General features: G+C 36.8%; 1 protein-coding gene across 3 annotated transcripts in view; it reads right to left on the reverse strand.

The window, feature by feature from the left end:
- Positions 1-273: 273 nt before the first annotated feature.
- RAB3IP (RAB3A interacting protein) overlaps positions 274-12,117 on the reverse strand; it is a 29,583-nt gene continuing 17,739 nt past the window's right edge. For all 3 annotated transcript variants that reach the window (XM_084521352.1, XM_084521350.1, XM_084521351.1), the window contains 5 exons: positions 9,578-9,706; positions 7,200-7,312; positions 3,718-3,817; positions 3,557-3,626; positions 274-650 (listed from right to left, as the gene is read on the reverse strand). In XM_084521352.1, the coding sequence (XP_084377478.1) occupies positions 568-650; positions 3,557-3,626; positions 3,718-3,817; positions 7,200-7,312; positions 9,578-9,706 (495 nt within the window). In that variant the 3' untranslated portion in view covers positions 274-567. The remainder of the gene's footprint in view (positions 651-3,556; positions 3,627-3,717; positions 3,818-7,199; positions 7,313-9,577; positions 9,707-12,117) is intronic.

Raw genomic sequence — 12,117 nt, forward strand, 5'->3', positions numbered from 1 at the left:
TCTTCACAGTACACAATTCTCTTCTATTGCTTTAAAAACGAAAAAAATATAGGAAAGCAGCACTTACAAGAATATCAAGTTCTCCTAATTGTCTGTTAACTGCATCGGCATACATACATATAGAAGATACATACATGCATCTAAACACTACACTGAGGAAAATACCAGACATTCATGCCTTCATCATAAAATCACCTCAGTGTCACAGTCTGGAATTAATTAGCTTTCCAGGGAGGTTCACAACATTCTGCATCACAAAGAACAGACAACCGATTCTGCTTCAGACTAACATTTATTTAATCAGAAGTTTTGTTTTTTAATGTAAATTACAGTCACTAATACACCTGCAAGTGCTTACCACATTTGTTCAACTAGATATTATTATGTACGCATATACAGCATAGGTCAGTTTAAAACAATCACAGTACTTCTTAGTGCAATCTGCAAAAGGAGAAAGATCTTGGACCCACTTTGTGGAAATAAATATCAAGTGACAAAAAAAAGATTCCGAAATTTTAGAGTTATGTATATTAAATGAAGTTCATGCACGCGCAAGAGTAAAAAGATTTAGAGTTCTTCCTTGTAGTAGCCAAGTTTTGCTAGTGACATCTCTCTTCTCAGCTGCATAACTTCCCAGAACATCTGATCCACTGAAACAGATAAAAATGTCATTAAACACGAGTTAATATTTTAACTGAAGTATACACATTGCCTCGGTTTAATGAAACTTTAGAAGTAACAAACATCTAGTGAAACCAGAATTAAAATGTGAGCGCTATTTGTGATTGTTTTTGAAAAAAATATTTATTTTGAAAATTCTAAGACATAGTCCAATTAAAAGACTAAATTTTGAACTTTTTTTAATTGGGGAACAAAACTACATCAGTACTTCTTTTCAGCTTTAATTAATTGCAGTTTCTCAATATAATTGTCCTTTCCATTGATTCATTTTTCTGTATAATTAAAACACTGCAAAACGAAAGAATTAGAACTTGTTGACTAAGTAAAAATTGTTTCATCACAAAACCTATAATTTTGTTGTAATTTTTCCATTCGATCCTTCTTCCTCCTTCTTTTGTTTTTCCCTATCAGAAATCTGACAGCAGCAATGAATTAGGGAGGAAAGACTTTTTTTAATTTCATCTGTATTTCGCCAAACATGATGAGCCTGGTGCATGCCTTATACTGCTAAACATCACTGCAACACAAATCAAAATAATTGAGTATATAATTATTCCAGACAAAAATTATTTCCATGCAGTCAAGATTATGATGTAGACTGAATACAAAGGTTATTAACCTGAGGTCAAGGTCTCCTGTACCATATTTCAAAAAGCATTTTTGCAGAAGTGAACTCCGTCTCCAAAATGATATGGTTTAGCAGAAGAAATATGAACAATGAGGACAATTAGGAGTGCCCACATTCTTCTAGAGATGTTGTTGGAGTATTTACATAAAGATACAAATGCGAGATTTTTTAATGGTAAAGATGACAACTGATCTGAAAAACCAAGCCCAATTTTTTGTTACTTGTGAAAAATAAGTAATTCTAATGATGCTGAAAACATTTTGATGGATAAAACACTAAGTCAATTTCTTTATCTCATTAATAGTGAGGTAAACAATATTTAGTTGAAGCTATATATGCCTTTGTACTGGGTCTGGCTGGGAAGAAGCTAACTTTCCCCCAGCAGCCCATACAGTGCTGTGCTCTGTGCTTGCAGCTGAACAGCGTTGATATCACCCAGGTCTTTTACCTACTGATGAGCCATGCTGGCACAGCATCTCCCCAGCACAGCCCCAAGGCCAGCAAGCTGAGTGAGGGACATCAGCTGACCTAAAGTGACCCAAGGGATCTCCCATACCATGCGGTGTCAGGGTCAGCAATACAGCTGGGGAAGAACAAGGAGAAGAGGGAGGTGGAGACGAGGCACTTTTGCTACGGAAGCATTTGTCCGCCCGCACAACCACTGCATGTATTGAGGCCCTGCTTCTGGTGGCTGAACATCACTTCCTGATGGGAAGTGCAGAATAACAGTTTTCTCCTTTTTCTTCTCCACACTCTTTGCTTTTTTTTTTTCCTCCTCCTCCCTTTTCCTTTAATTAAACTGCTCAACCTGCATCTTTTGCTTTTTTTCCCCATCATATTTCCTCTCCCTGTTCATCTGAGGAGGAGGAGAGAGCGAAAGAACAGCACGGTGGAGTTGCACTGCCCATTGGTTGTTAAACAGCCACAGTCCTTTTGTGGAAAGTAAAAGCCTTTCAATATAAACCAGATTACAGCTTAAAATAATGCATTTTCAAGGCCTTCTCCAATGACAGTAATACAGTAACAATTACCACTGTCTGAAACTTTTGTTAAAAATAATTTAGTATACAGAATACATAGCTTTTTTGGTCAATTCCATTAAAATAAATCCCTTTAGAAACGAAAGTAAATAGCACTGCTTGGGTAACGAACAGTCTGGCATCTCAGGAATACTTCAGGTTAGATATGGGATTTTGGTTAACTAAAGTCCTGAGCTCTTCAAAGTGGGGTATATCAGAAGAGATGAGTATAGATCAAAATACACAGAGTGTTTCTAAAATCCAGCCATACAGCATATACACGTTCTTAGCCATCTACATTTATACGGACATACTGAAACCAAATAGCCCAGTTAAGCAAATTTCCGATTCACTGCCCAGATAAGAGTTTCAATAGGCAGCTGTTGGATAAGCTATCTTGGCAGGAACAAAGCAGCCAGGTAACTCTGGTGGGGAAAAATAAACAGCCTGAAGCAACAGCAGTAAAAACGCATTTCCTTTTTGGGTTGTGGATGAGAGAGGTGCAGTGAGAAAGAAGCCTTACATCAGCAGCTACATTTATGAACAGAGTCTTAATCAAGAGACCTTGCAATGCCACATCAAAGACCAACTGCCTAGTTTTCAGCTGCATTCAGATAAACAATTACAGCCTAATTTCCTGCTTTTTGTTGTTGTTTCTTTAAAAAAAATTAACCAAAAAAAAATTGTCATCCTTGTCAGTCCTCAGTGTACAAAATGAGAAAAGATGTAAGATGTGCCAATTCACAAAGTGAACAAAGAATCCAGATCAAACCAACTGAAGATTTTCTGGTCTCTCTTACCAATGCAACACTTTTTTTTTTTTTTTTTTTGAGTGAAATTGCACAAGTTATTTCATAGGTTGGAACAAAAAAAGCAGACTTTGTTTTGTTCTTGTTCAAGCTTGAAAACAATGTAACATGTAACTGGAAGAATAAAACAATGTACAGTGAGAAAAGGCCATGTTTCCACACTTCGTGAAAGAGCCTTCATTTTTGAATACAGCATAGAAAAATCATCACTTAATTCCCCTTGTCACAGAATTCTTAATGAAATTTCTTCCTTAATAATGTATTTTTTTAAATGGACTAAAAAGCACTGTTTTTTCTTTATAATTTCATGGGAGGGTAGGTATCACCAAGTTCTCATAATTAAAATCAATAGCGAGTTTTAGGCTCATGCACTATCTAAATTTTATGTTTATACAAGCAAAACACAACTTGCTACTCACCATCTTGCTGTTTCAACAGTCCTTGCTGTATATATCGGATATATGTAAAGAAGTTGCACACAGAAGTGATCTGAGACAATATAATAAAAATAGTGGTTAATATTTCGTATAATGTTACAGAAAAAATACTGCTCAAAATTAAATCATGCTAAATTTCTTACCCTGTAACGACAAAAAGGAGAAATGTAGTAGTAGCTGCTTGAATCTCCTAATTTGATTCTATGCTTGCATGACTTGCTTTGTCCACTGAGAGCACATTTCCTACAAAATATAACATTCACTTAATTTAATAAACAAATCTGACATTAATGTCTAACACCCACATGTAATTAAAGTGTTAATGTAATTACTTTGTATTAGCTCAGATACTCAAGTCTCTGCCTTTATGTAATAATTGTAACTTTAAAATGATGTTGTCAACTATTTTAGCTCGACAAGGACTAATTTTGTTTCAACACCAGTGCATCGTGATATATTGCTGATTTTTAAATCTTTTGTCAGCTTTGGTCAGGTACTTCCACATTCACTAGTTCCAGACTGTCAAACATGAACAATGGGAACTCCTTAACTCCTTATGTGTGAAATAAACTTGGTTTAAATTATCGATTCCAACAATTAAACAGATTTTTTTTTTTACTAGATTTCTAGTTGTTGCACGTCAGAAAAAAATTCAGGCCTACAGAATAATTCTGAAGCCTCTGTCAGATGCATTCTAAGAAAAGCTTCGCATTTATGCCCAAACTGAAATCATGTTTTTTTTACTTCCAGCGTATAAAAGTTTGAGGCAAAGGAAAACAGGTTGCTTAATTCTTTCCATTACCATTATAAAAAGAGATGGTAAAATAAATGTACTTTTTCTGGTCCTGTTCCTGTATTATGTACAGGAAGAAGGAAAGGTCAGTAGCCACCAGGAGTTTTCCAAACAGAATTCACGAAAAGGCAAAGAATTCAAAATAATTCTTCTAGCATTCTTTTTTTCTAAAGTTTTACATCTCTTGAAGAAACTGCTAGTAATACTATGTAAATACCCCAGGAATGTGATTTACTTGGAATTTCTATATTGCGGTATCTCAGATGAACTGGGTTGTCATGGTATCCGCTGTTTCATTGATTTTGAAAGCTGCTGGCTCTTCTCCCTTCCATTTCTATCTCATGAAATTAGGGAGCATACGAAGCAGCAGCCTTTCAAAAGTGAAACAAAAATTATTAAGCTTCTACAGTTCTAAACAGTGGCCCAGAGGCCCTTTTAGATAGTCTGCAGCTGGCCCACAAAATCATGCAAGACAGGAGAATATTGAAGACTGTATGTGATTTTCCACAGTAATTTATGAGGCCTGACAGAAGTCCATTGATCCAAGAAATACTACAGTGGCTGAAGCAAGCTGATCACAATTACAGCCAAGCCTTTGTGAGCAGACAAACAGATTTTTAATGCTAAGAAAACAGAGCCCTTTTTTCCCTTCTGGCAACAGAACCACCTCCTATACGTTATCTTCCATCACACCAGGTTAAACGCTGGCATGACAGCTACTACTAATGGCTGAGTTCTGCTCTGTACAGCTTACTGCTTTGTTCCCCGTGGGGACAATTACTCGGATCCTGTGGGGAAACCCAGCTGCCTTTTGTTAAGGCAATACTTCCTACACACCAGCACAGGCACTATTCAATAACTTTTGTATGTCGAGAACCTTTCTTCGCTATTATCACAGCTCCCTGGCCTCCACTCCTTGTTTTGCTGTTTAGCAATTTATTACCTGCTATTTATGCATCTGTTCCCTCTATCCTCCAGGCAACTGTACAATAAAAAGAATTCCTTTAGGAGCATTATTCTAATTGCCATTACTATTTATTTACACTGCTTGTCTACATTACGCTACCTATTAAAGAACGTGGTTCAATAAAAATAGTGATTTTCACCATTTAAAATAGAAAACATGAAAATGCAGAACTGCTACCCTGATTAAGTAAAAACCAAAACAGCTGTTTCCCATTCGGTGCCAGTAATATTTAAGACAAAGCACATTTGCTGCGAAATTAAGCTTAAATACTGCACATTCCTCACCTCTTACTTAACTACAAGCAGTAACATAGAAGTGTTTGTCACTATGTGACAGTGGGAAAAGATAGAAAAAAATAGACTTTTTTCAAACTTCTAAAGTACAGTTTGTGCATGGACCCTTCAAAATACTAATCTATGCCCAGCCAATTAGTCTGGATCACATTGGAGAAAAGAAGGTTAAAACTCTCACTAAACTTTTGACTGATGCAAACAAGTGCCCTCTTTGAGTCCTTTATCAAGATGCAGGAAAGTTGCTTGAACCACAACCATTTTAGACTAGCTTGCCAATTGCTCTTTAATGACACACAACTTGTTTCAGTAGCTTCTTGCTGTCCTCATTCTCTGTTGCAGCTCACAGTGGTGCCTCTTGGACTTGAAACCACCACCCCTTGAGCAGCTCCATCACTTGTGGTTAGGCCTTCTGACTGAGGATTGTTACAGCTCAAAGAACACATTTTCTGGTGACAGTAGTAAGCTGAAGAATATCTGAATGCCTGAATTTTGTAGTCTTTGATCCTTACTAGCTTAAGTCATAAAACATAATATTCATTTTATACAGATTCTTTAGAAGGAGAAATTAAAACTTCCTTTGAAGTGTATTTTCTGTTCCACACAGAAATAATGAGGAAAAGTGAGAATTAAAAAACAGTAGCAATGAGAAAGAAAGAAAAATCTTAAGCTAGATGAAAACATTTTGATGCAAATCTTCTACCAGAAACCTGAGTCTACCAAAATAAGTGTTACAGAGAAACGTTAACTTGTCCCAAAGATCTCCAGCAGAGAAATGAAGACTTTCTCAAAATTTGGAAGGTTCTGTATTCACAGTGGTTTTGTTTGCTTAACCCTGACATGCACTAAAGCACACCAGAAATCTCTTCCCTTCCTCTCCATGTTCATCAAAGCCCCAGTGCCTCAGGCAAGTCCCTCCCACCTAACCTTAATGTCTGTATCAGTACCTGACATCAAGTCTTGCTTCAGATTCCTCTAGGACCATTCCAGACTTTCTAATGAACCATCTGGTCATTCATCCACACTTCTTACTTTAGGTTTAAACTCATCCTTACTTTCATTCCCTCTTCATTACATTCCTCCTGCTCATATTCAGACAGTTTACTTTGCAGATCTCCTCTCGTGTCTCTCAGCTGACTTTGCCACTATGCTACATATGTTGTACATTTCTTATATGTCTGACATTCAGCCTGTAATACTTCTATACCTATTTTTTCATGATTTTTTCAGGTGATAGCCTTAGTTGAAAAGACTTCATTTTTAAGTATCAGGCTGGTCTTTCTCCACAGAAGTAAATGTTACTTCACCTAGGATGCACTGACTACAAGCAGCTCTCCCAAACAGAAAAATTATCTTAAAATGCTACTCTAGGAGAAACTTTACCATTTAAGTTTAGTTGCTTACTTTCACCATAAAATTTTGAAACAGCAATCTTGAAATCTGAGATTTTAAGAAATATTTACAAGTTTAAGATATACAAATGTCAATGAGGTGATCAGTTGATAGCAGTTCTCTCAATCCAAGAGTTATCTCAAATGAGTGCAGATTCCCCCTCTGTCTGTTAGCTTAACATACTTTGGTCCCCCACATTCAACTGCAGAAGCTTTCACAAATCGAACAGGTTGCAAGCCAACAGGTTCAATGCTCAGAGTATTGTTTTCCACAGCTTCCAGAACAGCTGAGGCCAACTGCAAGAGAAATTAAGAAAGCAGTTAAAAACAGCTCAGTGTTAACCGTTGCCTCAAAGCAGCGACACATTTCTGCCTCTGTAAAGTTAGGAAAACTGAAAAAGTCAACTCAAACAACTGAAAAAGTCAACTGAAACAGAAATTCAATTACAAATGAGATTTTGCCTATGCCATACACAAGAGGTCCCATTCCCAGGCTCGAGTTTAAATTCTGTCCTCTAAATAACCCTGCCCTCCCTGAGGCAAGATAACTGCTTTTACAGCACGGAATGTTATGCTTGACTACTATGCTAACTGTACATTCAGTCATTCCTCATAAGCCCAAATAGCACGTACAATTGCACAAGCAGTGTTTCTGTCAGATAGTGGATACAGCACAAACTTTGCTTGCTTTAAAAATTGCTCTAATTTTATTATGTTCTATGTAAAAAAAATGATGCAGTATGACTTCTATACTTGGCCAAAAAAAAAGTAAATATTAGTCCACTTTTCAGCCAGAGATAGTTTTACAATGGTGTTCAAATGAGACTGAACAACATATGGAAGAGCCAATAGGTTACTGTGACTTTGGAACACTAGCATAGTTAAAACATCACCTTCATTAACATAAAAAAAATGAACTTTGTTTATTATTTATAATCACACAACTGTTACACACTAGAAATATGTTCATTTTGCTTGACTGGACTCAACACTTGCCCAAGACTACTGTTTAAGTATGCACAAGTAATACCTAAATGCTGCTTCACAACAACCTTGATTTAAAAGACCGCACTATTTATGTTAGCAGTTAAACATGATTTTGTGCCCACATTCCTTGCTACTAATAGAAATATTTTTCAATTGTACTTTAAATATTTTTAAAATAGAATGCTATGAAAGAAATTCATACCAAATACTCTCCCAATACCATCTACCAAATGCAAAACAAGATTACACTTCTACACAAGAGTCTACGAAGAGATAATGCAATACTTCAACTATTCAGAAAACTGCATTCCCAATTATTCAAAACCATAATACATGTGTAATTTATTAACTGCACAGTAGTTTACTGTTATTCAAAGGAAAACAGAAGTTTGTCACTATGCACAGCATCTGGAAACAATGACTGATATAGCTGACCAGTGCTAGAAGCCTCATTCTTTCCTTAAGAGGAAACACGATTCTACAGTGACTGTATCACTACCGAGGTGGAAAAAAAAAAAATGAAGTTGCTGGGAAAGACAGCAGGGTGGCCTACTTACACATATTGCAGAAGTAATTTAATTCCCATAGTAACTAGGTAAACTTTTTAGTGGGAGAGTTTCATATGATGCTCAAGACCAACCATAATGAACTGGTATACAATTCACTAGAAGACCATGCACGCTTCTGGCCAGAAATTAACAGCAGATGAAAAGCATGGGTAAAGTACACACACCACATAAAAACAGACAACTATCCTGAAAAAAACACAGCCTTTTCCATCAGAGATTTTTAATCTTATTTAAAAAAATCAAGTTGGAGGGCTTCAAAATTTGTTATTACTTTATTAAAGATCTACAAATAAAGTTCCTTTCCTCTGGAGACTGATATTACAACTACAGCCCATAAATGCTGCTTCGCAACAAAGAATAAGTACAGCAGTTGCAGCTGGAACCAGTTCCCCAGTAATCCCAGGATGAGGAAAACACCATTCCTTCCTCTGTGTTGGGAAAAGCAGGGAATGGGAAAAATCACAGTCAAATCATTTGTTTAATCTGAAACCATATTCCCAAAGCATCCCTGCTGAATCACTTCAAATCCCAAAGTCTAATTCTTGAAATTCAAACCTCTCTTCAAGAAGATACCCAGACTTGGCTTTCCACCTGCTCTGACTGATGGGAGAGAAAATAGGGCCACAAAATTAACTATGTTGAGCTCTAGTGCCCCCTCTATAAACAAGGGGCAGCGACAGGACACTGTTTCTCCTGAACAGTACCTCTGACACACTGGGGGAAAACCCACCATCCATTCCTACAAACACTGATTCTGCCAGACAGCATGAACATCTAAAGCTGTAGGTAATCTCCACCTAAGGCAGCCACACCTGGAATAGCAAATGCTGAAGAAAAAGTGATTTATTTCAATACTCCAGAATAATCTTCGGTACTGCACTAAAAACTGTCACACTCTAATGGAACACAAATGGTAAAGCTTTATATGAAGAGATTTTAATAGTCAGCTAGCTTCATGGAACATATTTAAAGGAAAAGGGTCAGTGGCAACATGTAAACTGTTTACCTCACTTTTTGAGAAGGTTAAACATGGAAAAATATCTTCCCGATAAATTTTGTCCAAGAAAGGACATGTTCTGTCCATAGTAGGTTCGTCCTTCCAAGATCTGAATTCATTGTACAAAGACAGGTCAGCCTAAAACACAAAGATTCCCAAATCAAGTACTGTAATTATCACACCAGAATTGATCGTTTACAAATATCCAGAGGTAAATAATGAGCCTGAAGACTGTGTCTCTTATCACACTGAGAGAATATTACTGTGCCCCAGCTACAAACACCTCCTTAAATTCACTTTCCTAAGTTATGTGACACCAACTTGACGTGCTCAGACTGGCTTTGAGATTCTTGTTGACAGAGACTTCAGTGCCTTTTCCCTCCAACTGGTTGTCAAATCCCTTTTTTGTAGGATAACAGGCTTACCAAAACCAAAACCTAAAGGCATATGGAGAGATATAAACTGCAGGCCAAAGATAGGTCAGGAAGGTCAGGGGAATAAAACCCAAAGATGAGATGCAACAAAGGGAAGAAATAATCTTGTAAAAAAGTGCCCCTAGAAATGGCAGGCAGTCATGCAGAATGAGAAAAAAAAAAAAAAACAAAAAAAAACCTGACTGCAGTCAAAGCACAGAAGACAAACAAAAAGATTAGAAAAGTGGAAAAATGAGAAGCAGATCCCAGTGCTGTTCCCTCTGTGAGCTTCTTTGCCACTCCACTCCACAGTGAGAGAAACAGGGTGCAAAAAGGAGTGAGGATGAAAAGCAGTATTCTGAGAATGTATTTTAAAGAAAACCCTAGACACTACCAGCAAATATTAATACTGCTTTTATAAAATGTATCTAAAAAAACAAATGTGATTTTGAAGTCTTATAATACTAAAAACGAATAATGTAGATGAGATAGTGAAAAAGGGAAAATAATGGATGCTAAAAATCAATTTTGATTTTTAATTCATTTTAGAAGATCAGAACCAACCTCCTTCAGGTCTTTAATTCTTTATCATGCATCACTCTTTTTCTGAACTCCCAGCACTTTACCATTCCTTTACATGTGTTTCTGGAAGTATTCTTTTTTTTTTTCCTTGAATAAAATCTACAAAAGTTAGACTGCAGATTTGTTTTCCATTAGAGTACCTGCCTTGCACTCAGGTACAATCAGGACCGACCATCTTAATTAAGCTTGTCCATAAACGTTCTGGTTGCTAGGCCACCACGAGTGAAACTCAATAGGTGTAACTTGCTCCCTAAAGAAGCATTTCCCGTACCTTAAAACCCACATTAGGTTTGGTTTTAAAATGAGTACAATCAGGGATATCAGCAGAAAAATGCTATTTTAGAAGTGCACAGTAGAAATCAAGAAGTTATAATGCATTTGTTAGCAACTATTGGTTATTTTCTGTATCTAACTCAATTCACCCAAACCTACAATTTATAAATAAGCTGCCTTGAAAAAAATGCTCAGTGAATATAATAGCTTCATGCTCTTCCCTTCCAATCTGCACTGCTACGTGTATATCTGCTCCCTACCTCTACTTGTACTTTCCCTAAATTGAAATTTTGATTACCTGCAATCAAATAGCCAATTGTAACTACAATTTGTAAAATTTTAATGTTTTATTTTTACAGTAAAATACATTAAAGAAACATTTCAGTTCTTTGAAAAATTAAAAAAATAAACCTGACGCATTTAGCATTTACACTAAGTTGATGTTACTTGCTTACCTAAGATCCAAGCAGCTATTGAGCTTGCCTAAAACAGGTTCAGTAGCAAAAGCAGTAGACACATCTACATATCCTTGAGGTTATTCCCAAATGCTAGAGAGTAGTTGTCTGGGATGCCGGCACCCAGAGCTTAGTTTCCAGAGCTTTCTCATTAGGGGGAATCATTAATAGTTGCCCACCATTCATATTCCTCGTCACCTGTGACTGTATAGATTGTTGCTCTGTGTGTCAATGAGCCCTAGTCTCCCTACACAGACAGAAAGGCTTCTATTGCTTTGATCACACCACACTTCTTTGTATTTTCATTCTGTCCTTTCTGAGATGGAGGTGTCATAGCTGTGTGCAGAAATGGACACATATATTTACCTCCCTGTTTATACATCGATGTAACACTTTTTGTTTTGCCATTTGTTCCTTTCCTAACAAATCCTAAGCCTCTGTGGGTCTTTGACCATCACTGAACACTGACATGGTACCTTCAGAGAATTATCTACAAGTACACTTAATTTTTTTTTCCTGCATCACGTAGTTAATTCCAAGCCCATAACTGCCTTTTTTTTTTTTTTCCTCCTAGATATATTACTTTTGATTTATTGATTTTGAAGTTCATCTGCTGTTCCACTACCCATTCACTATCGTGAGACAGACCTTTCTCACAACTCTTTGGACACTTTCAAGTACTACATTCTGAGGACTTGAGAACCAAGCTACTCCCTCAGTATCTCCCCATTCTCAACAGCATGAGCAGATAAAACAGAGGCCCTCTGGGACTCCAGTGGTAACTTTTCTCTTCTTCTCTAATAAATTATCATTGATCCTGCTCCCT

Source organism: Aythya ferina (genome assembly GCF_964211825.1).
Source record: "Aythya ferina genome assembly, chromosome: 1".
Taxonomy (NCBI): domain Eukaryota; kingdom Metazoa; phylum Chordata; class Aves; order Anseriformes; family Anatidae; genus Aythya; species Aythya ferina.